General features: G+C 44.7%; 1 protein-coding gene across 1 annotated transcript in view; it reads right to left on the minus strand.

Annotated features, from left to right (window-relative positions):
* Window positions 1-218: 218 nt before the first annotated feature.
* Window positions 219-27,651, minus strand: part of LOC124001880 (leucine-rich repeat and immunoglobulin-like domain-containing nogo receptor-interacting protein 2) — a 45,234-nt gene continuing 17,801 nt past the window's right edge. Inside the window, exon 2 of the mRNA XM_046309011.1 lies at window positions 219-3,383. Within this exon, the coding sequence (XP_046164967.1) occupies window positions 1,477-3,312 (1,836 nt within the window). The 5' untranslated portion in view covers window positions 3,313-3,383 and the 3' untranslated portion in view covers window positions 219-1,476. The remainder of the gene's footprint in view (window positions 3,384-27,651) is intronic.

Here is a 27,651-nt window from a genome sequence, read left to right on the forward strand (position 1 = left end):
GTCATCTTTCCTTGGCCTGCGTCATAGGATCGCTACAACAAACTATCTATACCCTTGCAACAACACACCACGTGTTAGTTTCTAGTTTACATTTAGCGAAGGAGTCTGCACATCTTTGGTTCGCTATTACACTGTCATACAGTTTAGGCCTATGACGTCAAGTAAAAATGAAAGTACTGATATGTCTTGGAAATGACAAAATATTAATGACCACATGAAGCTGTATGATTGCGATTTATTTCCGTTTGAAAATATACCCATAAATTTATCATATGAAAACATTTAAACAACCTTTAACATTGTATCACAACTGGATCACACATGTTGACACCTAAATCCCAGCTTTTACAAAGAGTTGCCCTTAATGTTAGTCTTTTAATACACATTTTTTTTCAACAGTTAAAAACATTTCCACAAAAACACCACAACTTTCAAATGCCATCAATGAAATACCCAGAAACCTATTTTAACCCAAGAGAGGCCTCAGGACATGCCAGCTTGAAGCATTGGGGCCAAAGAAAAATGAGAGGGGATACAATACAACCCATAACTCACCAGGCTGAGATTTGTCCTGTTCAAAGGGGACATTGGCCAGTAAATCTTTGCTAGTGTCTAGTCTAGTCACTGACTGTTTATTTTACATTACATCAGGGGATTTTGCTGGCAGGAAAATCTGCAATTGATTTATAATGTAATAAAAGGGGATTTAACATAAGATATTTATCTTCTGTGTTTTTTTCCAAGCAATAACCAAAATTTTCAGCTGCTACTATTTCTTCAGCAGGAAGATACCTTGAGTTCTTCTAGTGCTTTTAGCTGAAATCCCACTTGAAGTTGTAAATATCGTGTGTATACATTTTTCTTGAGTTGAAGCTCGAGTTGCCAAAATCCCGCTATGCATATCTTGAGGTGGTACAAAGAGGAACAATGGCCTACTTGAAAATATTTATGAAGCAGGTCTCTTGGATATTGTTCGTAGTGATTTGCATGTGCATACAAACATACGTAACACTACATTTTACTCAACAAACACACCTGCTGCTTAGATGGTTATTAGACACAATTTTCTCCAGACATGACAGAGCAATGACAGCTCCACTGTCATCTCAACTTCTCCACGTCACTCCCAGAGACTTCCTTTCTCACCTTGGTGTCACACCGAGTCTACAACATCATTAGTCATCACATCACCAGCGTAGCACAGGCTCAGCACTGTATCACTGCCTCGCTCTCATTGATATGTGGGCTATATAGTATTATATCCAGTGTATTGTATGATAACATCATTTTATATAAACAATTCCACAGTATCATAGATCACTATTATATCAACATGTCCACTGAATCACTAGATCACCTTCATACACCACTATATCGGTACATCACTTTCATTTTCACAACTCCACTGTATCAAAGAAAACTTTTAAAATGATATGCACTATATTTTGTTTGTTATTACCATATGTGTTTGTAAATTTAAATCATTTTCATGTTGACTCGTCTGGGCCCGCTTGTTTCATTTGCCTCCGCTGCAGTCCCATTCGATTTGCGGGGAACGTACTCAATGTCGAAGTTGCTCTTGTGCCTTCCCTTCCCACGACTCCATGCAAACAGGAGGAGGAAACAGAAGATGACCACGCCCAGGAAAGACAGGCAGCCCATGGCTGTGGAGATGATGATGGTCTTCAGGTCTATGGGGTTTGTCATATTGTACAGGAGGGTGCCGTTGGCCCAGGTCCCGTTGGAGTCCGCCAGGAGTCCGCTCTTGTTGGTGTAGAGCGATCTATCGCTGATGCCCAGGCTCTTCACAGCCAGCGAGGCTGACATGCTGGCATTGCCCGCCGCATTACTGGCCACACACAGGTACACACCATTGTCGTGCAGCTCCGCAGCCTTAATCTCCAGGGTGCCGTTGGTATGGACTGTCACCCTCCCGGTGCTTTTGGCTGTGACATAGCGTCTGTGTGGCGTCACCCAGGCCATGGATGGACGTGGAGCCCCGTCTGCTATGCAGTTGAGCCAGACAGGCTGCCCCTCTTCTGTCAGCAGCAGCTGGGTGGTGTTGGGCCCGATCCGTGGCTTGGTGCAGGTCACATACCGTGACACCAGCGGCTCCTTGAGGTCCCGCAAGGGTTTCCCACGGATGCGCTCAGGGGCACTGCACTCGGGCTGGGGGTCAGGGAGCTGCAGCAAGGGTGGCTTCCGGCCACTCAGCAGCCATAGGAGCCGGCAGTCGCACACCAGAGGGTTCCCCCCCATAAGCAGCGTATGCAGGCTGTCAGGGGACGCAAACACAGCTTGCTCCACAGAGTCCAGCTGGTTGTGTGACACATCCAACATGCGCAGGTTTGGTAGTGCCAGGAAGGCCAGGGGTTCAATGTAAGCCAGCTGAGCCCCTCGCAGGTGCAACTCCTGCAGTCGCGGAAGCTTGTCTAGCACCCCTTGCTGGATGTGCTGGATGCGGCAGAAGGATAAGTTCAGGTGCGTGAGGTAGGGCAGGTTGCGTAGAGCAGGGCCGGGAAAAGAGGACAGGTTAGTGTTGGTGACGGTGAGTGTGGTGAGGTTGAGACCGTGTAGCGACAGAGCGGGGAAGACTTCCAGCCAGGGCCAGTAGTCAATCTCCAGGTGGCGAAGGTGGGGAAGTCTTTTGAAGGAGTAGGGCTTCAGGGCACCAATGCCCAGGTGGCGCAGGCGGAGTTCCACCAGGCTGTGTAGGTGCCCCAGGGCATCAGTGGGCACAACAGTCAGGTTGCAGCGCTCCAGGGTGAGGCTCTGTAGGCCCAGCAGGCCAGTAAAGGCCCTCTGGGAGATGAACACCAGCTCATTGTCACCCACCTCCAGAGACATCAGCCTCCGAAGGTCCTGGAAGCCGTGGTCCAGCAGCACCACTAACCGGTTGTGGCTGAGGTCCAGACTGGTGAGGTTGGCCAGGCCAGAGAGCACACCGGCGGGGACCAGCTGGAGGAGGTTGCTGTGGAAGTTCAGCGAGCGCAGGGAAAGCTGAAATTTGAAGGAGCCCGGTTCGACCACGCCTATCAGGTTATCACTGAGGTCTAGATCCTCGAGCTGTAGAAAGGAGGAGAAGTTGTCCGGTGTAATGCTCCGCAGTTTGTTCTTGCTCAGATCCAGAAGCCGAGTCTCAATGGGGATGCCCTCGGGGATGGTAGGCAGTCTTTTGCGGTGGCAGCTGACTGACTTGGTCTGGGCGGAGCAGTCGCAGCGAGCGGGGCAACCCAGGACGCAGCTAACCAGCAAGAGCAGTACAGCCCCGCCCAGAAGAGGGTAGCAGTGGTACAGGGCAGAGCGCCGCATGACTTTTACCCACGCTGCCCTCTGTCACGGCACAGCTTGGTATCCATGCAGACCACCATCACGGTACAGCCCTGCAGCACAAAAACACACACAAAGAGCAGCACATTAGAATATCTAATATGAATTTTCATGCAAAATAGCACTGTTTTTTATAAAAAAAGCAAACAAAGCTTTCCCCCTGCTGCTTTCTTTCCCCCCACCTTCCGTCACTCTTCATCTTTTTCCCATCTCTTGCTCTCACTCCATCCTTTCTAACACTTTCTTTCCTATCACACTATCAACACTTTTTTCCTTTATCAACAGATTTTTGTCAAATGAAATTCAAATCAAGTGCATTGACACAAAGCAATATGCTTAATTGAAAAATGTGCTATGACGTTCAGCTGCATCAGAATAGGACATGGTATCTGTCATGGAACAAAAAAACAGGAGCACACTGTTACAATGCTTGTGGCCAGGACTGACCCTGGTCGCACCTCAGAGACGAGGCAGAGACCCTATTGGATATGCAAGGAGGCGGGAGACGGGAGTTGAACCAGGGGCTGCTCTGTTCCCACAGGAAGAAAATAGAAGGATAGGGAAGAAAATGCCTCCTGGTCAACAGGTTGTTGGCATAGTAGAAGGTCTGAGACGTTTGCCTGAATGCATCTGTTGTGTATTCTATAAACCTTGCCTATTATGGATCCTACTCCGGTTATTATGTCCTGTTACAATTTAAAAATAATAAACTAACACAAAACCATGTCGAGGTGAGCAGATGGTAAGCACAAAGACAGACATACGTGCACATTTCCGCTGAGGTGAGTGACACATTCACTGAAAAGATGGGGTGAGTACGCACATATGCACGTCATGCACACACGCAAAAACACACACAGCACTCATCCCTCTCCCCGACTCTGAAGAGCTGCACTCTGGTGTCTTCACTACCATCTTTCTCTCTTTCCCACCCTTTCGCTCTCCCTTATTATATATCTCGCTCTCTTCAGTATCTATCTGTCTTTCTGTCTCTCTTTCTCTCTTTGCTTCTGCTACTCTACTGTTCTCTTGTCCTCTGGTCCTCCCTTCTCACACATCTTCCTCACACCTTTTCTCTCTCTCTCGCCGTCATTGCCCTGGTAGAAGCCCCATTCTCTATATTCTCCCATCCCCACGGGCTGTGTTTTATCGATTGTGACACAGACACATCAGATACCAGGAATGTAGCCTTTTACAAAGAGCAGGCCGTTGCCATAGCAACCACAAACCCTCCCTCACATCCGCTCTATGTGGTCTGCCAATCAAATTAATGAAAAAAAGAGGACTCGTTTTTTAATATTCTCAAGGTCTGCGCAAAACATGCATTGAATATATTTAAAATCTCTGCTTCATTAACACGCAAGCGTCGAGGTTACAGTGTCTCGAAACTGTCAGCCTGCTTGGTTATTTGTCGAGCTGTCTGATTGCCTACCCGTCTGCTGGTCTGTTAAGTATCTCTGGGTATCTATCTGCCTTTCTTCAAGCCTGTCTGGGTCTGGGTCTTCTTATCCCTCTGCCTTTACCTATCGGGTGTCTGTCTGTCTGTCTGTCTGTCTGTCTGTCTGTCTGTCTGTCTGTCTGTCTGTCTGTCTGTCTGTCTGTCTGTCTGTCTGTCTGTCTGTCTGTCTGTCTGTCTGTCTGTCTGTCTGTCTGTCTGTCTGTCTGTCTGTCTGTCTGTCTGTCTGTCTGTCTGTCTGTCTGTCTGTCTGTCTGTCTGTCTGTCTGTCTGTCTGTCTGTCTAAATGTCTGTCTAAATGTCTAAATGTCTGTCTGTCTAAATGTCTGTCTGTCTAAATGTCTAAATGTCTAAATATCTAAATGTCTGTCTGTTTCTGTATGTGAGTGTGTGTCTGTTTGTGTGCCAATCAGTCTTTCCGACAATCTGTCAGTGAGACTAAGTCTGTGTCTGTATCTGTCTCTATCAGTCTATCAAGTTACCTGTCTATCTGTCTCTCTGCTGGTGTATCTATTGGTCTGTACAGTATGTCAATTAGTCAGTCTTTCTGACAGGATGCCAGTGTGCTTGGTCTGGTCTGGCACATCCTTACTCCCTTGAAACTATGCCAGAATGTTTGTTGCCACTTTGGACCACTAGAATTGTTGGACAATGGAGAACAACCCTGAGAAGTCTGGATAAGAAGAGAAGGGTGAGGGGTCATTCAGAAGTGCAGACCTACAGGGTATTGAGCTTTTTAGGATAAGAGACGCAGTTGGATTTGATATGCAGTTAAACTGTAGAAAATCTGACAGGCGAATGAGAGCCTAGGGTAGACGCATGAGTCACGGTGGGAGAGAGGAAGAGAGAGAGAGACAAAATAAACAGGAAATATAAGAAATTATGAAAAAAGCCTGTGCTATATTGGGTAAAAGACTAATTTTCCTGCTGAGTTTGTAGTTTATACCAGCAACACAAGTTCAAATAAAAGGAGACTTTTAAACTTTTAAAATTATACTATATGAGTGCACACTCACTGACTGTGTTATTGTTCAAAGAGACAACTCATGTTCACTTAGTTTAATTTTACATATTCACTTGCTTTACTTTTGTTACATTTTTCAGTGTTCATACAAACTCAATATAAGACATACTGAATATGTATAAAGAGATATATGAATACTGTGTATTAATATACTGTGTTCTTCACATACTGTAGTTCATTGTAACATATCTACTACTATACATTACCTTTTTGTTACACTGCTTATACACACTGCGTGTTTATATACTGGATTCTTGACATAGCTCACTGTAATATATATACAGTACCATTCCAAAGTTTGGACCACCTACTCATTCAAGGGTTTTTATTTTTTTTAGATTGTAGAATAATAGTGAAGATATCAAAACTATGAAATAACACATATGGAATCATGTGGTAACCAAAAAAGTGTTTAAAAAAATCAAAATATATTTTATATTTGAGATTCTTCAAAGGAGCCACACTGTACCTTATAACGACAGCTTTGCACACTCGTGGCATTGAAGGTAGACCTTGAAATACATCCACAGGTACACCTTCAATTGACTCAAAACATGTCAATTGGCCTATCAGAAGCTTCTAAAGCCATGACATCATTTTCTGGAATTTTCCAAGCTGTTTAAAGGCACAGTCAACTTAGTTTGTAAAGTTCTGACCCACTGGAATTGTGATACAGTGAATTATAAGTGAAATAATCTGTCTGTAGACAATCGTTGGAAAAATTACTTGTGTCATGCACAAAGTAGATGTCCTAACCGACTTGCCAAAACTATAGTTTGTTAACAAGACATTTGTGGAATGGTTGAAAAACGAGTTTTATTGACTCCAACTTAAGTGTATGTAAACTTCCGACTTCAACTGTATATATACAGTAATTTTTGTAATATGTAATTTTTCCAACAATTGTTCTTAAAATTCTTAAAATAAAGTGGTGATCCTAACTGACCTAAGACAGGGCATTTTTACTAGGATTAAATGTCAGGAATTGTGAAAAACAGAGTTTAAATGTAGTTGGCTAAGGTGTATGTAAACATCAGACTTCAACTGTATATATACTGCTGTAGTATCATTCTTACTATATACACTGTTCAAAAACATAAAGGGAACACTTAAACAACACAATGTAACTCCAAGTCAATCACACTTCTGTGAAATCAAACTGTCCACTTAGGAAGCAACACTGATTTACAATAAATTTCACATGCTGTTGTGCAAATGGAATAGACAACAGGTGGAAATTATAGGCAATTAGCAAGACACCCCCAATAAGGAGTGGTTCTGCAGGTGGTGACCACAGACCACTTCTCAGTTCCTATGCTTCTTGGCTGATGTTTTGGTCACTTTTGGATGCTGGCGGTGCTTTCAATCTAGTGGTAGCATGAGACGGAGTCTACAACCCACACAAGTGGCTCAGGTAGTGCAGCTCATCCAGGATGGCACATCAATGCAAGCTGTGGCAAGAAGGTTTGCTGTGTCTGTCAGCATAGTCTCCAGAGCATGGAGGCGCTACCAGGAGACAGGCCAGTACATCAGGAGACGTGGAGGAGGCCGTAGGAGGGCAACAACCCAGCAGCAGGATCGCTACCTCCGCCTTTGTGCAAGGAGGAGCAGGAGGAGCACTGCCAGAGCCCTGCAAAATGACCTCCAGCAGGCCACAAATGTGCATGTGTCTGCTCAAACGGTCAGAAACAGACCCCATGAGGGTGGTATGAGGGCCCGACGTCCACAGGTGGGGGTTGTGCTTACAGCCCAACACTGTGCAGGACGTTTGGCATTTGCCAGAGAACAACAAGATTGGCAAATTCGCCACTGGCGCCCTGTGCTCTTCACAGATGAAAGCAGGTTCACACTGAGCACATGTGACAGACGTGACAGAGTCTGGAGACGCCGTGGAGAACGTTCTGCTGCCTGCAACATCCTCCAGCATGACCGGTTTGGCGGTGGGTCAGTCATGGTGTGGGGTGGCATTTCTTTGGGGGGCCGCACAGTCCTACATGTGCACGCCAGAGGTAGCCTGACTGCCATTAGGTACCGAGATGAGATCCTCAGACCCCTTGTGAGACCATATGCTGGTGCGGTTGGCCCTGGGTTACTCCTAATGCAAGACAATGCTAGACCTCATGTGGCTGGAGTGTGTCAGCAGTTCCTGCAAGAGGAAGGCATTGATGCTATGGACTGGCCCACCCGTTCCCCAGACCGGAATCCAATTGAGCACATCTGGCACATCATGTCTCGCTCCATCCACCAACGCCACGTTGCACCACAGACTGTCCAGGAGTTTTTGTGGATGCTTTAGTCCAGGTCTGGGAGGAGATCCCTCAGGAGATCATCCACCACCTCATCAGGAGCATACCCAGGCGTTGTAGGGGGGTCATACAGGCACGTGGAGGCCACACACACTACTGAGCCTCATTTGGACTTGTTTTAAAGACATTACATCAAAGTTGGATCAGCCTGTAATGTGGTTTTCCACTTAATTTTATTTTGAGTGTGACTCCAAATCCAGACCTCCATGGGTTGATGAATTTGATTTCCATTGATCAGTTTTGTGTGATTTTGTTGTCAGCACATTCAACTATGTAAAGAAAAAAAGTATTTAATAAGAATATTTCATTCATTCAGATCTAGGATGTGTTATTTTAGTGTTCCCTTTATTTTTGTGAGCAGTGTATTTTGGTGTATATACGCATAGATTGTATTTGGATGACTGACACAGTGTTATTTGGTTTGCGAACTGGATTTGATCTGACATTCTTGATGTCTCGTTTCTCGGTTTGTATTATTTATTATTGTGTAGTTGTTTGACATTTTACTACGCTGTTAGGAGCTAGTAACACAAGCGTTTCGCACCCGCTATAACATCTGCTAAATGGTGTATGTGACCAATACATTTGGACTTGATTTGATTTACTCTCAGAACCGCCTCTCCATTTTCTGTGGTTATCAATCCATATCCACTCAATTCCAGATCAGTTACATGACCAGCCAATTAGTGGTTGTGTTTTCTCTTTTTCTGACACAAGTGTACAATGCATGAGAGCACAGGGAGATCCCAATTATTTAATTAGAATGAATGTTCACCAGCCATGTTTAATTATTGATTTACAAGCCATTATTTTGGAATTGTCACGCCCTGATCTGTTTCCCCTGTCCTTGTGATTGTCTCCACTTATTTTCCCCGGTGTATTTATCCCTGTTGTTTCCTGTCTCTCTGTGCCAGTTCGTCTTGTGTGTTCAAGACAACCAGCATGTTTTTCTTGTGCTCCTGCTTTTTCTATTCTCTTTTTGCTGTTCCTCCCGGTTTTGACCCCTGTTTCTGGACTGCCTGACCATTCTGGCTGGCTTGATCTCGAACCTGCCTGCCGCTTTGTACCTCCTGGACTCTGAACTGGTTTTGACCTTTCACCTGTCCACGACCTTTCCCTTGCCTACCCTTTTGGATTATAATACATATCAAAGACTCAAACCATCTGCCTTCCGTGTCTGCATCTGGGTCTCGCCTTGTACCCGTATAGATGTAACTTGCGTGCCTCGGACTTGCTGGAGGGTATTTATTAGACCCATGTTCTGCCTTGCATGATATATGCAGCAATGTGGTATTATCATGCACAGTAGGGCGATTTCCTGCTTACAGAGAACCACAATAATACAATTTAAAGACTGACACTGTTGGCGCTTCACATTGTGGGCATGCCTCCAGAGAGGGTGCAAATCGGGAAGAGCCAATAGTGACTGTCTTGGCAGATTTTAAGTTTGTTTTCGTTGCTCATCCCGTTAAATGATGATGTCATAATCCTAAGTGTGTCTTTGATACTAGTATTACAGACAGAAGTGTGGTGCATGTTTCATCTATGATGTTATTCTACCCACTCTGTCATTGATGTAAATAAATGTACACACAAGCATTGGGAGAATTGCATTCTCTACAGACAGAAGCACTTCTTTGTTGCATTTACAAAAAGTGAAGTCCAAAGTACATTTCATGGCCAAAAGTATGTGGACTCCAGCTCATCAAACATCTCATTCCAAAATCATGGGCATTAATATGTAGTTGTTCCCCTCTTTGCTGCTATAATAGCCTCCACTCTTCTTGGAAGGCTTTCCACTAGATGCTGGAACATTGCTGCGGGGACTTGTTTCCATACAGCCACAAGAGCATTAGTTTGGCCGGGCACAAATGTTGGGCGTTTAGGCCTGGCTGGCAGTCGGCGATCCAATTCATCCAAAAGGTGTTTGATGGGGTTGAGGTCAGGGCTCTGCACAGTCCAGTCAAGTTCTTCCACACCAATCTCGACAAACCATTTCTGTATGGACCGCTGTATGGACCTCGCTATGTGGCAACTCTGTTGGCATCCACCAAACCCATAAATGTCTGTCGGCCTGCCAGATGCTGAAGCGGGATTCATCACTCCAGAAAACGCGTTTACACTGCTCCAGAGTCCAATGGCGGAGAGCTTTATACCACTCCAGCCGACACTTGGCATTTTGCATGGTGATCTTAGGCTTGTGTTTAGCTGCTCAGCCATGGAAACCCATTTCATAAAGCTCCCGACGAACAGTTCTTGTGCCGATGTTGCTTCCGGGGGCAGTTTGGAACACGTTAGTGAGTGTCGCAACCGAGGACAGATGATTTTTACGACGCCACGTGCTTCAGCACTCTGCGATCTAGTTCTGTGAGCATGTGCGGCCTACTACTTCACAGATGAGCTATTGTTGACCCTAGATGTTTCCACTTCACAATAACAGCACTTACAGTGACCAGGGCAGCTTTAGAATAGAATAAATTTGACGAACTTCTATGACTTCTTTGGACACTATTAACAAACCTCCAAACGAGCTTCAATGCCATATAACACTCCTTCTGTGGCCTCCAACTGTTCTTAAATGCTCTTCAACCAATCGCTGCCCGCACCCACCCGCCCGACTCGCATCACTACTCTGGACGGTTCTGACGTAGAATATGTGGACAACTACAAATACCTAGGTGTCTGGTTAGACTGTAAACTCTCCTTCCAGACTCACATTAAGCATCTCCAATCCAAAGTTAAATCTAAAATCGGCTTCCTATTTTGCAACAAAGCATCCTTCACTCATGCTGCCAAACATACCCTTGTAAAACTGACTATCCTACCGACCCTTGACTTCGGCGATGTGATTTACAAAATAGCCTCCAACACTCTACTCAGCAAATTGGATGCAGTCTATCACAGTGCCATCCGTTTTGTCACCAAAGCCCCATATACTACCACCACTGCGACCTGTATGCTCTCGTTGGCTGGTCCTCACTGCATATTTGTTGCCAAACACACAGGCTCCATGTCATCTATAAGTATTTGCTTGGTAAAGCTCCACCTTATCTCAGCTCACTGGCCACCATAGCAACACCCACCCGTAGCACGCGCTCCAGCAGGTATATTTCACTGGTCACCCCCAAAGCCAACACCTCCTTTAACCACCTTTCCTTCCAGTTATCTGCTGCCAATGACTGAAACGAATTGCAAAAATCCCTGAAGTTGGAGACCTATATCTCCCTCACTAACTTTAAGCATCAGCTGTCAGAGCAGCTTATCGATTGCTGCAACTGGACACAGCTCATCTGTAAATAGCCCATCCAACCAACTACCTACCTCATCCCCATATTTGTTTTGTTTTTCTGCTCTTTTGCACACTAGTAATTCTACTTGCACATCCTCGTTTGCACATATATCACTCCAGTGTAAATTGCTAAATTGTAATTACTTCGCCACTATTGGCGTATTTATTGCCTTACCACCTTACTTCATTTGCACACACTGTATACAGATTTTTATATTGTGTTATTGACTGTACGTTTGTTTATCCCATGTGTAACTCTGTGTTGTTTTTGTCGCACTGCTTTGTTTTATCTTGACCAGGTCGCAGTTGTAATGAGAACTTGTTCTCAACTGGCCTACCTGGTTAAATAAAGGTGAAATAAATAAAAATGACAGGTCCACGTTGAACGTCACTTAGCTCTTCAGTAAGGCCATTCTACTGCCAATGTTTGTCTATGGAGATTGCATGGCAGTGCGCTCGATTCTATACACCTGTCAGCAACGGGTGTGGCTGAAATAGCCAAATCCACCAATTTGAAGGAGTGTCCACATACTTTTGTATATTTAGTGTGTATAGTTTTGGTCTGGACTGTAGTTATGAAAAGCTTTTATATTTGGTTAAACCCTTGCTTTCGCTATTTATTTTCTTACATTTGCCCCACAATTATTGTGGTCACATACTACATAGCACACAATATTTATGCACAGTCAAGTCTCAGAATGAGATGATTGCACATGAGAGAGTTCACATGTATGCATTTAGCGCAGCGACTTGAGCAGAACCCATTACATGTTCTGCATGATAACACACATTTGCCTTGCTGACTTGGAGTGAGACGTCATTGGGTTAGACATAATAATATTTTGTGTTCACTTACTGTATAATAGAGATGAACTGCACACATTTACTAACCAATTACTGAGCATTTAGATTAATTTAACAACTGTGATTTAACTGTTCAACTGTAATTTAACAACTGTTTTAGGTCATTTAATGTGTTTAACTGTTTATTAGAATGGTCACCAATATAGTGGAACCTACTATCCATGCAATATATATTCTGCAGAGACAATGCAAGCATAAGAAACCCAGATTGTACAGTATATATAGGTATTTGTGCTTGTGTATGAGACCACATTCCAGACATCAAATCAAATCAAATTGTATTTGTCACATGCGCCGAATACAACAGGTAGACCTTACCGTGAAATGCTTACTTACAAGCCCTTAACCAACAATGCAGTTCAAGAAATAGAGTTATGAAAATATTTACTAAATAAACTAAAGTGATTTATTTTTTAAGTGATACAACAAAATGACATAAGAATGAGGAGGCTATAAACAGGGGTACCGGTACCGAGTCAATGTGCGGGATACAGTGAGTAGCAGCAGTGGAAAAACCTATGGGGGACAGGGGGTCAATGTAAAATAGTCCGGGTGGCCATTTGATTAGTTGTTCAGCAGTTTTATGGCTTGGGGGAAGAAGCTGTTAAGGAGCATTTTAGTCCTAGACTTGGCACTCCGGTACCGTGCAGTAGGAGAGAGAGAACAGACTTGCGTGACTGGAGTCTTTGACAATTATTTGAGCCTTCCTCTGACACCGCCTAGTATATACTGTAGGTTCTGGATGTCAGGGAACTTGTTCCCAGTGATGTACTGGGCCGTACACACTACCTTGTGTAGCGCCTTGTTTAGGAGTTGCCATACCAGGCTTGGGGGTAGATCGTCCAGTTTGTTTTCCAATGATTGCACATTGGCCAATAATATGTAGGGAAGTGGTGGTTTACCAATTGATCAGCAAATTCTTACAAGGTACCCCGCCCTCCTCCCCCTTTTCCTCCATCTTTTCTTCACGCTGTAATGGGGATTTGACCCTTGTCTTGACAAAGCAGTATATCCTTTGCGTCGGGCTCATTAAACATCTTCGTCCAGTTCGAGGTGAGTCATCGCTGTTCTGATGTCCGGAAGCTTTTTCCGGTCATAAGAGACGGTAGCAGCAACATTATGTACAAAATGAGTTACAAACAATGCAAAGAAACAAAATAGGACAGTTGGTTAGGATCCTGTAAAATGGCAGCCATACCCTCCGGCGCCATTATACCAAAATATGATTGCTTCGGAAATTGCAAACAGCAATTTAATGTCCTGCAGAGTGCAAATGTCATCCAGGTTATCATGAGGCTGTTGAGATTTCGCAGTTGATCTGTACGCTTCTGTGCTAATTAGTGTTTGTGCATTCTGAACTTGGCCAATTAAACAGCTCCTTTCTGCACCACTAGACCTGCATGCTCTCAAGCACTGTTGTAGAGTTATCAACTCAGCAGTCTCTCTCTCTCTCTTTCTCTCTTTCTCTCTCTCATACAGCACTGTGGGTTACAAGGTCTGTTGCAGATGGCTTACAGTGCCTCTAGTTTTTGGATTCAAAGACACAAACCAAATATTTGTCTTTTGTTGTTTTCCTTAGGGGATGGGTGATCAAGTGTTATGAGCAAATGGACTTAAAAGGGAATTTTATGCTCAAAAGCAAAGAATTACACATACATAAGCACTGCAAAAATATTCACAAGTGCTCATAGATGTTTAAGTCTAGTCTACCAGCACAGGTCGACATGGAGCATGTCCTACTCACCAGATGCAAGCCTGATGCAAGTAATTATATGATGCAGTAGACCACATATGTCAGAGTCAAGGCCCGCGGGCCACATCCGGCCCGCGAGAAGGTTTTTTACGGCCCCTGGGATGATCTTGATTTGTTATTAGAACCGGCCCGCAGACCGCAGCAAGCCGGCAGCCCGCAGATCTTTTACACGCACCAATACTACATTTCCCACAATGCAACGGTGACGCACCGAGCAGTAGGCTGCTTCATTTCAATATTTATTGGCACAGCAGTTGTCAGCATCACAGTAAAATGAACTTTCAGATACCCATCAAAAATGGCAAAACGGAAGGTGGACACTGAGAACCGGGGGTTTCAAACAAGGTGGGAGTCGGAGTATTTGTTCACGGAGGTAGCTGGAAAACCTGTGTGTCTTCTGTGTGGAGAAAGTGTGGCGGTACTGAAAGAGTATAATCTGAGACGACATTATGAAACGAAACACGCGGACAACAACAAGAATATGGACATGGAACAAAGGCTACAAAAGGCAGAGGAATTAAAACGAGGCCTCAAATCTCGACAGGCTCTGTTCAAAAAAGCCAAATCACAAGGCCAGGCTGCTGTCAAGGCCAGTTTTATTTTGGCAGAAGAGATCGCTAAATCAGCCCGGCCATTTACGGAGGGGGATTTCATCAAAAACTGCATGATTAAAGTTTGTGACGAAGTTTGCCCAGAAAAAAGGCAACTCTTTTTAAATGTGAGTCTGAGCAGAAACACCATTGCCGAGAGTGTCATGTTTTGTCATTTATTATCTTGTCTTGTCCCTGTGCTTCCCATTCTATTCGTTTCCCTCTGCTGGTCTTATTAGGTTCTTTCCCTCTTTCTATCCCTCTCTCTCCCCCTCCCTCTCTCACTCTCTCGCTCTCTCTTCTCTCTATCGTTCCGTTCCTGCTCCCAGCTGTTCCTATTCCCCTAATCAATCATTTAGTCTTCCCACACCTGTTCCCGATCCTTTCCCCTGATTAGAGTCCCTATTTCTTCCTTTGTGTTCCGTTCCTGTCCTGTCGGTTCCTTGTTTAGAATTCACCGTGCTGTGATTGTGTATCGCCCTGTCGTGTCGTGTTTTCCTCAGATGCTGCGTGGTGAGCAGGTGTCTGAGTCTGTCTGGTTCGAGTGCCTTCCCGAGGCAACCTGCTGTTCACCTGCTGTTCAAGATCGAGTCTCCAGTTAGTCCTCGTCATTTCGAGTGAAAGTTGTGTTTTTTTGTTTGTATTCACTTTACTGGATTAAAGACTCTGTTTTCGCCAAGTCGCTTTTGGGTCCTCTTTCACCTGCATGACAGAAGGAACCGACCAAGGAATGGACCCAGCGACTTCAGACGCTCGTTACACTGCCGTCGAGATCCAAGGAGCCATGCTCGGCAGACACGAGCAGGAATTGTCTGCTGCTCGCCATGCCGTGGAGAACCTGGCCGCTCAGGTTTCCGACCTCTCTGGACAGTTCCAGAGTCTACGTCTTGTGCCACCTGTTACTTCCTGGCCTGTCGAGCCTCCAGAACCTAGGGTTAATAACCCACCTTGCTACTCCGGGCAGCCCACTGAGTGCCGCTCCTTTCTCACGCAGTGTGAGATTGTGTTCTCTCTCCAACCCAACACATACTCTAGAGAGAGAGCTCGGGTTGCTTACGTCATTTCACTCCTTACTGGCCGGGCTCGAGAATGGGGCACAGCTATCTGGGAGGCAAGGGCTGATTGCTCTAACAAGTTCCAGAACTTTAAAGAGGAGATGATTCGGGTTTTTGACCGTTCAGTTTTTGGTAGGGAGGCTTCTAGGGCCCTGGCTTCCTTATGCCAAGGTGAACGGTCCATTACGGATTATTCTATTGAGTTTCGCACTCTTGCTGCCTCTAGTGAGTGGAACGAGCCGGCGCTGCTCGCTCGTTTTCTGGAGGGACTCCACGCAGTGGTTAAGGATGAGATTCTCTCCCGGGAGGTTCCTTCAGATGTGGACTCTTTGATTGCTCTCGCCATCCGCATAGAACGACGGGTAGATCTTCGTCACCGGGCTCGTGGAAGAGAGCTCGCATCAACGGTGTTTCCCTGCTCCGCATCGCAACCATCTCCCTCCTCTGGCTCAGAGTCTGAGCCCATGCAGCTGGGAGGGATTCGCATCTCGACTAAGGAGAGGGAACGGAGGATCACCAACCGCCTGTGCCTCTATTGCGGAGTTGCTGGACATTTTGTTAATTCATGTCCAGTAAAAGGCCAGAGCTCATCTGTAAGCGGAGGGCTACAGGTGAGCGCAACTACTCAAGTCTCTCCATCAAAATCCTGTACTACTTTGTCGGTCCATCTACGCTGGACCGGTTCGGGTGCTACATGTAGTGCCTTGATAGACTCTGGGGCTGAGGGTTGTTTCATGGACGAAGCATGGGTTCGGAAACATGACATTCCTTTCAGAGAGTTAGATAAGCCTACGCCCATGTTCGCCTTAGATGGTAGTCATCTTCCCAGTATCAGATTTGAGACACTACCTTTAACCCTCACAGTATCTGGTAACCACAGTGAGACTATTTCTTTTTTGATTTTTCGTTCACCGTTTACACCTGTTGTTTTGGGTCATCCCTGGCTAGTATGTCATAATCCTTCTATTAATTGGTCTAGTAATTCTATCCTATCCTGGAACGTTTCTTGTCATGTGAAGTGTTTAATGTCTGCCATCCCTCCCGTTTCTTCTGTCCCTACTTCTCAGGAGGAACCTGGCGATTTGACAGGAGTGCCGGAGGAATATCATGATCTGCGCACGGTCTTCAGTCGGTCCCGAGCCAACTCCCTTCCTCCTCACCGGTCGTATGATTGTAGTATTGATCTCCTTCCGGGGACCACTCCTTCTCGGGGTAGACTATACTCTCTGTCGGCTCCCGAACGTAAGGCTCTCGAGGATTATTTGTCTGTGTCTCTTGACGCCGGTACCATAGTGCCTTCTTCCTCTCCGGCCGGGGCGGGGTTCTTTTGTTAAGAAGAAGGACGGTACTCTGCGCCCCTGCGTGGATTATCGAGGGCTGAATGACATAACGGTTAAGAATCGTTATCCGCTTCCCCTTATGTCATCAGCCTTCGAGATTCTGCAGGGAGCCAGGTGCTTTACTAAGTTGGACCTTCGTAACGCTTACCATCTCGTGCGCATCAGAGAGGGGGACGAGTGGAAAACGGCGTTTAACACTCCGTTAGGGCATTTTGAGTACCGGGTTCTGCCGTTTGGTCTCGCCAATGCGCCAGCTGTTTTTCAGGCATTAGTTAATGATGTTCTGAGAGACATGCTGAACATCTTTGTTTTTGTCTATCTTGACGATATCCTGATTTTTTTCTCCGTCACTCGAGATTCATGTTCAGCACGTTCGACGTGTCCTACAGCGCCTTTTAGAGAATTGTCTCTACGTAAAGTCTGAGAAGTGCTCTTTTCATGTCTCCTCCGTTACTTTTCTCGGTTCCGTTATTTCCGCTGAAGGCATTCAGATGGATTCCGCTAAGGTCCAAGCTGTCAGTGATTGGCCCGTTCCAAGGTCACGTGTCGAGTTGCAGCGCTTTTTAGGTTTCGCTAATTTCTATCGGCGTTTCATTCGTAATTTCGGTCAAGTTGCTGCCCCTCTCACAGCTCTTACTTCTGTCAAGACGTGTTTTAAGTGGTCCGGTTCCGCCCAGGGAGCTTTTGATCTTCTAAAAGAACGTTTTACGTCCGCTCCTATCCTCGTTACTCCTGACGTCACTAGACAATTCATTGTCGAGGTTGACGCTTCAGAGGTAGGCGTGGGAGCCATTCTATCCCAGCGCTTCCAGTCTGACGATAAGGTTCATCCTTGCGCTTATTTTTCTCATCGCCTGTTGCCATCTGAGCGCAACTATGATGTGGGTAACCGTGAACTGCTCGCCATCCGCTTAGCCCTAGGCGAATGGCGACAGTGGTTGGAGGGGCGACCGTTCCTTTTGTCGTTTGGACAGACCATAAGAACCTTGAGTACATCCGTTCTGCCAAACGACTTAATGCCCGTCAAGCTCGTTGGGCGTTGTTTTTCGCTCGTTTCGAGTTTGTGATTTCTTACCGTCCGGGTAGCAAGAACACCAAGCCTGATGCCTTATCCCGTCTGTTTAGTTCTTCTGTGGCTTCTACTGATCCCGAGGGGATTCTTCCTTATGGGCGTGTTGTCGGGTTAACAGTCTGGGGAATTGAAAGACAGGTTAAGCAAGCACTCACGCACACTGCGTCGCCGCGCGCTTGTCCTAGTAACCTCCTTTTCGTTCCTGTTTCCACTCGTCTGGCTGTTCTTCAGTGGGCTCACTCTGCCAAGTTAGCTGGTCATCCCGGTGTTCGAGGCACTCTTGCGTCTATTCGCCAGCGCTTTTGGTGGCCGACTCAGGAGCGTGACACGCGCCGTTTCGTGGCTGCTTGTTCGGACTGCGCGCAGACTAAGTCGGGTAACTCTCCTCCTGCCGGTCGTCTCAGACCGCTCCCCATTCCTTCTCGACCATGGTCTCACATCGCCCTAGACTTCATTACCGGTCTGCCTTTGTCTGCGGGGAAGACTGTGATTCTTACGGTTGTCGATAGGTTCTCTAAGGCGGCACATTTCATTCCCCTCGCTAAACTTCCTTCCGCTAAGGAGACGGCACAAATCATTATCGAGAATGTATTCAGAATTCATGGCCTCCCGTTAGACGCCGTTTCAGACAGAGGCCCGCAATTCACGTCACAGTTTTGGAGGGAGTTCTGTCGTTTGATTGGTGCGTCCGTCAGTCTCTCTTCCGGGTTTCATCCCCAGTCTAACGGTCAAGCAGAGAGGGCCAATCAGACGATTGGTCGCATACTACGCAGCCTTTCTTTCAGAAACCCTGCGTCTTGGGCAGAACAGCTCCCCTGGGCAGAATACGCTCACAATTCGCTTCCTTCGTCTGCTACCGGGTTATCTCCGTTTCAGAGTAGTCTGGGTTACCAGCCTCCTCTGTTCTCATCCCAGCTTGCCGAGTCCAGCGTTCCCTCCGCTCAAGCGTTTGTCCAACGTTGTGAGCGCACCTGGGAGGAGGGTGAGGTCTGCACTTTGCCGTTACAGGGCACAGACTGTGAGAGCCGCCAATAAACGCAGGATTAAGAGTCCAAGGTATTGTTGCGGCCAGAGAGTGTGGCTTTCCACTCGCAACCTTCCTCTTACGACAGCTTCTCGTAAGTTGACTCCGCGGTTCATTGGTCCGTTCCGTGTCTCCCAGGTCGTCAATCCTGTCGCTGTGCGACTGCTTCTTCCGCGACATCTTCGTCGCGTCCATCCTGTCTTCCATGTCTCCTGTGTCAAGCCCTTTCTTCGCACCCCCGTTCGTCTTCCCTCCCCCTCCCGTCCTTGTCGAGAGCGCACCTATTTACAAGGTACATAAGATCATGGACATGCGTTCTCGGGGACGGGGTCACCAATACTTAGTGGATTGGGAGGGTTACGGTCCTGAGGAGAGGAGTTGGGTTCCGTCTCGGGACGTGCTGGACCGTTCACTCATCGATGATTTCCTCCGTTGCCGCCAGGATTCCTCCTCGAGTGCGCCAGGAGGCGCTCGGTGAGTGGGGGGTACTGTCATGTTTTGTCATTTATTATCTTGTCTTGTCCCTGTGCTTCCCATTCTATTCGTTTCCCTCTGCTGGTCTTATTAGGTTCTTTCCCTCTTTCTATCCCTCTCTCTCCCCCTCCCTCTCTCACTCTCTCGCTCTCTCTTCTCTCTATCGTTCCGTTCCTGCTCCCAGCTGTTCCTATTCCCCTAATCAATCATTTAGTCTTCCCACACCTGTTCCCGATCCTTTCCCCTGATTAGAGTCCCTATTTCTTCCTTTGTGTTCCGTTCCTGTCCTGTCGGTTCCTTGTTTAGAATTCACCGTGCTGTGATTGTGTATCGCCCTGTCGTGTCGTGTTTTCCTCAGATGCTGCGTGGTGAGCAGGTGTCTGAGTCTGTCTGGTTCGAGTGCCTTCCCGAGGCAACCTGCTGTTCACCTGCTGTTCAAGATCGAGTCTCCAGTTAGTCCTCGTCATTTCGAGTGAAAGTTGTGTTTTTTTGTTTGTATTCACTTTACTGGATTAAAGACTCTGTTTTCGCCAAGTCGCTTTTGGGTCCTCTTTCACCTGCATGACAGAGAGAGTAGACCAGTTGTCCATCAATCTAAAAGAGCAGCTTGTGAAAAAGGGAAAATATTTCATTGCATATTCCTTGGCTGTGGATGAGAGCACCGACATTTCTGACATTGCCCAGTTGTCAATTTTCATCCGCGGAGTGGACTCCAGCCTAAGCGTGACAGAGGAGTTTTTGGCTTTACGTCCTATGCATGGCACAACTACGGGGCATGATTTGTATGAAGAGGTGTCAAGATGTGTAAATGAGATGGAGCTGCCTTGGGAAAAACTCGTGGGTTTGACAACCGACGGAGCACCTGCGATGTGTGGACACAGGAGCGGACTGCTGGCGAAGATACGGGAAAAGATGCAAGAGGAAAATGCGACAGGTGAGCTGACAGCTTATCATTGTATCATACACCAGGAAGCGTTGTGCGGTAAAGCCTTGAAAATGGAGCATGTAATGAGCATCATCACGCGCACAGTTAACTTTATCAGAGCCAAAGGTTTGAATCACCGCCAGTTCAAGGCATTTCTGACGGAGTTAGAAACGGAGCATGGTGATTTGCCTTATCACACAGAGGTGCGATGGCTAAGCCAGGGAAAGGTGCTTCAAAGATGTTTCGAGCTTCGTGAGGAGATTTGTCTGTTCTTGGACAGCAAAGGGAAAGACACAACACAACTCCGAGACGAAATGTTTCTGTGTGAAATGGCTTTTCTGTGTGACATTACGAGTCATCTGAATGCAATGAACTTGCAGCTGCAGGGTCGGGATCGTGTCATCTCTGATATGTACAGTACAGTGAAGGCATTTAAAACCAAACTGACTCTGTGGGAGACGCAGATGCGGAAAGAAAATTTGAGCCACTTTCCCAGCTGCCAGACCATGAAAGAGAAGCTCTCTACCAGTGCGTTCCCGAGCGCACAGTTGGCTGATAAAATAGGTATGCTTGCCGCTGACTTTCGACGCCGATTTGCTGACTTTGAAGCACAAAAAAGCAGGTTGGAACTGCTCGGTAACCCATTTGCTGTTGAAGTGGAAAGCTCACCACCAAACCTCCAAATGGAGTTGATTGACCTCCAATGCAATGATGCACTGAGGGCAAAATATGCGGCAGTGGGTGCTGCGGAGTTCGCCCGTTTCCTCCCCGACACAATGCCCCAGCTGCGCATCCAGGCTGCTCAAACGTTGTCTATGTTTGGCAGCACATACCTGTGTGAACAACTGTTTTCTTTGATGAACTTGAACAAAACATCACACAGAAGTCGACTTACTGCTGAACACCTCCACTCAATTCTGAGGATTTCCTCAGCTCAGAGCCTTACCCCGAACATTGATGAACTTGTGGAAAAGATGGGACACCACCAAGTATCACCCTCAACCTCAAACAAGTGAACATTACTGTGCAATCACATATTTAGAGTTTTTACTCAGTTCAAGTTTAAAAGTTAAAGTTTAATATTTGTTTTCACTGCATGTTACTTCTCCTTAAACAAAGTGTTGTTTTTGATTAATAGATTTTTGCACTTTATTTTATTGTATTTCAATCCAATTATATTTTAAAAATATTTCAGTTGAGTGGATGATAGAAAATTGCTATTATTGTTTTTTTCTTTGAAGTAAATTTAGCCCACTTTTGCTAAAATAGAAAATATAGGCTACTGATGGTGCCTTGAATACCGGTTTCTTTCATTTAATGTTCATGTTATGGGGATTTTTATATAAAGGAAATTTGTCTTTTGTGTCTGTTGAAAATTAAAGATTACTGACAGAGCCATAAGAAAATATTGCTTTATTTATCTGATCATATTGGAATATATTTGTTAGGTTTTCAGTAGGTTCAATTAGGTTCACTAGACTATATGCGTCATTTAAAAAATTTTCAATGAACATTCGAACAGTCCGGCCCTCGGCTTGTAGCTAAATTTTTTATTTGGCCCTCCGTCCATTTGACTTTGACACCCCTGCAGTAGACCATACAGGTTGCTTGCATGATAGTTTTGCTATTTATATTCTCTCCAGAGAGCAGTTACAATAATGATACAAATAAATCAGGCTGCGTGTAATGTATGGTTGAAAAGATGGTGTTTTTATTTCAATGGTAGCTTAGGTTCCAGCAACAGAGATCATCCGATTTTCACTGGTGTGTCGACTGGCACTACATTTTCCCACCAATCTTGTCCGGGTGTTCTGTTGAATGCCACATTTTTTTCACATCCAGCTTGTTGCTTTTAAATCAAGTGTTACTTGAAGGACACTCTGCGTATTAGGTTTCTCTCTAATTTTAGTCTCTGAAGGTTAGAACTCATCCATTTTTCATGTTGTATACCGTCACTGTTTCATAGAGCTCACTTTCTTTCTAACCCACTTGAGGCTCATCTTTAAATAGATGCCACACCCAAAGTTTCACCACCTTTCTAAAACCACACAGAGTATTGATTCATACAGAGACCGTTAACAGAGGTGCAGTATGTAGCATGAAACATTATTATAATGGATTTAAAAGTCCTATAAAATGTACCTTGATGTTCAGGGGAGTCATGCACTCCAAAGGGGGGCACAAAGTATGTGAGATTGGCTGGGGGCGGTCCGGAAGGGGGCCATAAATTAGAGAATGTTGCATTATTCAATTACCCGAAACAGATTTTTCCTGCAATCTAGAGACATAATCATTATGCTTAATTCTATGTGAAAAAACATTTATATTTTTCTACATTCGGAATCTACGCATACCTCTTGAGCTGTCTGTATCCTCCTGACTGGTGGTTCTTAAAAATGTATATATAAGTCAAAAGTTTGGACACCATCTACTCATTCAAAGGTTTTTCTTTATTTTTTACTATTTTCTACATTGCATAATAATAGTGAAGACATCAAAACTACAAAATAACAAATATAGAATCATGTAGTAACCAAAAAAGTGTTAAACAAATCAAAATATTTGTTTATATTAGAAATTCTTCAAAGTAGCCACCCTTTGCCTTGTTGACAGCTTTGCACACTCTTGGTATTCTCTTAACCAGCTTCATGAGGTAGTCACCTGGAATGCATTTCAATTAACACGTGTGCCTTGTTAAGTTCATTTGTGGAATTTCTTTCCTTCTTAATGCATTTGAGCCAACCAGTTGTATTGTGACATGGTAGGGTGGTATACAGAAGATAGCCCTATCCCACTGTTTGTTGGTGACACTGTTAGTGATTTATTTTGAATTCAATGCAGACTTAACCAGCATGGCTACCACAGCGTTCTGCAGCGATACGGCATCCCATCTGGTTTGCACTTTGTGGGACTATCATTTAATTTTCAAGAGGACAATGACCCAACACAGCATCATGTTGTGGGGGTGCTTTGCTGCAGAAGGGACAGGTGCACGTTAACAAAATATATGGCGTCATGAGAAAGGAAAGTTACGTGGATATATTGAAGCAACATCTCAAGACATCAGTCAAGAAGTTAAAGCTTGGTCGCAAATGGGTCTTCCAAATGGACAATGACCCCAAGCATACTTCCAAAGTTGTGGCAAAATGGCTTAAGGACAACAAAGTCAAGGTATTGGAGTGGCCATCACAAAGCCCTGAAATCAATCCTATGGAAAATTTGTGGGCAGACCTGAAAAAGCATGTGTGAGCAAGGAGGCCTACAAACCTGACTCAGTTACACCAGCTCTGTCAGGAGGAATGGGACAAAATTCACCCAATTTATTGTGGGAAGCTTGTGGAATGCTACCCGAAATGTTTGACCCAAGTTAAACAATTTGAAGGCAATCCTACCAAATACTAATTGAGTGTATGTTAACTTCTGACCCCCTGGGAATGTGATGAAAGAAATTAAAGCTGAAATAAATCATTCTCTCTACTATTATTCTGACATTTCACATTCTTAAAATAAAGTGGTGATCCTAACTGACCTAAGACAGGGCATTTTTACTCAGACTAAATGTCAGGAATTGTGAAGAACAGAGTTTAAATGTATTTGGCTAAGGTGTATGTAAACTTCCGACTTCAACTGTATATGTTTCTCTGCATCTCTGGGTAAAGATTGAAAGGAATGTGAGACTTATTTAGTACATTTAGTTACTGGTGCTTTTATAATGTCTACCAACCTTGCCAGCAGGCATGCCAGCTAAGATAGTTAGACAAGCTAGCTACTCTAGCTTGACAACCTGAAATTGCTTCTTGATAGCTAGTTATGAGTTGGGGAAATTGGGAAACTATCTGTGTTAGCTAAGTCTCCTCCATAAAAGTGTTAGGTGGCTATTACAGAGAAGGAACAACAATTAATTAAAACATTTAACAGGACAAATCTGAGGGGACACGTGCCCCTGTGCCCCCTATGGGCATGAATATTGCCATTTGCAGCCCGAAACAGCAGTGAAATATTGTAATATGTAATATGCTTCCTTAAAGGCTTTGTGTCTGTAACTGTCAACATAAACTGACAGAGAAAGATGACAGATAGGGATCCTTTCAAAGGTCAAGTGTTAACATACATCTATTGAGAGGCTATAAAAATAAAAAAGGAGGGGAAAAACCTCTTTAAAGCGCACTCTCTCCTTGTTTTCAACATTTTTATGGTTCCCACTAAGCCCTGGGGAGACATTTGTAATACATGCGTGGAAGGCTGTTGCAATTATGTGGTGACATATTGATCCAAACTATTGACCACCAAAGTTCGGTGTTATGAGATTCAACAGTGGATTCCTTGGATTTCAAAGGAAATGAGAACAAGGGAAATATATCATGGCTTGTTCATCCAATATGAATTGTTCCAAGAACTCCTCATGCAAGATGCTCGGCTGTGAACGTCTTCAGTGCAGTGCCTCTATGTTATTTCAAATCATGTAACATTGGTTGAATAACATATGATGATGAAAGAAGTTACTTTTATGGTGAATGTAGATTTAATGAAAATATGAATAAATACAGTGTTTAACAACAGTGCATTCGGAAAGTATTCAGACCCACATTCCACATTTTGTTACGTTACAGCCTTATTCTAAAATGTATTAAATAGTCAATCTGCACACAATACCCCATAATGACAAAGCAGAAACAGGTTTTTAGAATGATTTGCAAATGTATATTTGTTTTAATTTGAGGCACCTTTGGCAGCAATTACAGCCTCAAGTATTCTTGGGTATGACGCTACAAGCGTGGCACACCTGTATTTGGGGAGTGTCTCCCATTTTATCTGCAGATCCTCTCAAGCCCTGTCAGGTTGGATGGGGAAAGTTGCTGCACAACTATTTTTAGGTCTCTCCAGAAATGTTAGATTGGATTCAAGACGGGCTCTGGCTGGACCACTCAGGGACATTCAGAGACTTGTCCTTGAAGCCACTCCTGCATTGTATTGGCTGTGTGCTCCCCACAGCATGATGCTGCCACCACCATGCTTCACCGTAGGGATGGTTTTGGCCAGGGGATGAGCAGTGCCTGGTTTCCTCCAGACGTAACGCTTGGCATTCAGGCCAAAGAGTTCAATCTTGGTTTCATCAGACCACAGAATCTTGCTTCTTATGGTCTGAGAGTCCTTTATGTGCCTTTTGGCAAACTCCAAGCGGGCTGTCATGTGCCTTTTACTGAGGAGTGGCTTCTGTCCGGCCACTCTACCATAAAGGTCTGATTAGTGGAGTAATGCAGAGATGGTTGTCCTTCTGGAAGGTTCTCCCATCTCCACAGATGAACTCTAGAGCTCTCTCAGAGTGAACATCGGGTTTTTGGTCACCTCCGTGACCAAGACCTTTCTTCCCTGATTGCTCAGTTTGGCCGGGCGGCCAGCTCTAGGAAGAGTCTTGGTTGTTCCAAACTTCTTCCATTGAAGAATGATGGAGGCCATTGTGTTCTTTGGGACCTTCAATGCTGCAGAAATGTTTCGGTAGCCTTCCCCAGATCTATGCCTCAACACAATCCTGTCTCAGAGCTCTACGGACAATTCCTTCGGCCTCATGGCTTGGTTTTTGCTCTGACATTCACTGTCACCTGTGGACCTTATATAGACAGTTCTGTGCCTTTCCAAATCATGTTCAGTATGGGGTATTGTGTGTAGATTGATGAGGGGGAAATGTTTTATTATTTTTAGAATAATGCTGTAACGTAAAACAATGTGGAAAAAGTGAAGGGATCTGAATACTTTCCAAATGCACCTTAAATACATCCATTAATTTATTATTTTATTGAGCCTATTTCATTGTCAAGGAGGCTTGCATGCTATCCACAATCCACTGGCATTCTTGCATGTCATCCATGGAAAATCCATAGATCTTCATTTTTTGATATTCTGACAACCCTCCTTTGAATTATCACAATGGCTGCCAGAGAACAACAGGAAGTCCTTTGGAGCGACTGGCCCTGGTTCCCGGCATGCTCATGTTTTATTCCTGAAGAGTTCCATCAGACTTGTGCCAAGGGATTAAGCAGTCCTCACTGGCACTGAATCGTATCGAAGGATTAGCACTCTCCCCTGTCACCAAATCATACCAAGGGATTAGCAGCTTGTACTGTCACAGAATTTGGCCTGACTGGCTTCAATTATTATTCTCTGTGTGAAAACCACGTTGACATGGGGAGTAGGGAAAGACAACCACTTCTCTTGTTTCTCTGTCACTGCTCGGCAGGTTAGCCTAATACCCAACGTTGGAATAAATGTTTCAGTTCCACTTCACTTGAAGTGAATGAATGCCCACATTATTCTATTATGTCATTTGGCACAATATGATTTAGCCCTACTGTAAGTTATTGGCCTACGGGTGTGACTGACGTCAAACTGAAGCAAGACATTTAAATAAAGAATGGAACATCTCTATACCCTTTTCTCACTATAGTGCCAACCTGACTTGTACAGTTCTGGCTCAGATCTGTTCTTTCCATATTGCCCTTTTCAGTATGGTTCATAAACTATTACTATATCTGTCACTCTGAAACTGTGCCTTAAGGTAAAGAAAAAGCAACAATTACCATTGATCCAGATTTCTACCAAAAAGCTAAAAATAAAAAAAACAAGCATTGATTCACTATACCTGATGATTTACTTTTTGGTTTACAGTGGGTGTGCTGTCTATCTTTAATTTAATTTGATCAAATTAGTATGCCTCACTGCTTGCCAGAGATATCTGGTATTTACAAGGTGTAGATTGCATGGTGTATATAGGATGAATGTATAATTAGAATTAACTGTGGTGGCCATCTCGCTCGCTATATACAGTATTTGTGGTAATCTTATAAAGTAATCCAGTGCCTATTCAGTTCTTCCCAATTAAGTTTTGGAAGATAGTAAATTAAGTCATGTAGATTATTCTTTAAAAAGTTGTCTAGGGCCTGTTTAGCTGGGTTTCTTAACTCCATGATATACAGTATACCATCTCAATTGATCCGGAATGATTGGATTCCTTGACAAAGATGAGCAAAAAAGACTGTATAAAATAAATAATACAAATACTGGGCTATTGTATATTGTATGCTTCAAACAATCTATCTAGGAGTGAAAATGATGATTATTTAATACTCCAGCACCATCCCCTTGCAAGTATAA

This window comes from Oncorhynchus gorbuscha, linkage group LG17, assembly GCF_021184085.1.
Source record: "Oncorhynchus gorbuscha isolate QuinsamMale2020 ecotype Even-year linkage group LG17, OgorEven_v1.0, whole genome shotgun sequence".
Taxonomy (NCBI): domain Eukaryota; kingdom Metazoa; phylum Chordata; class Actinopteri; order Salmoniformes; family Salmonidae; genus Oncorhynchus; species Oncorhynchus gorbuscha.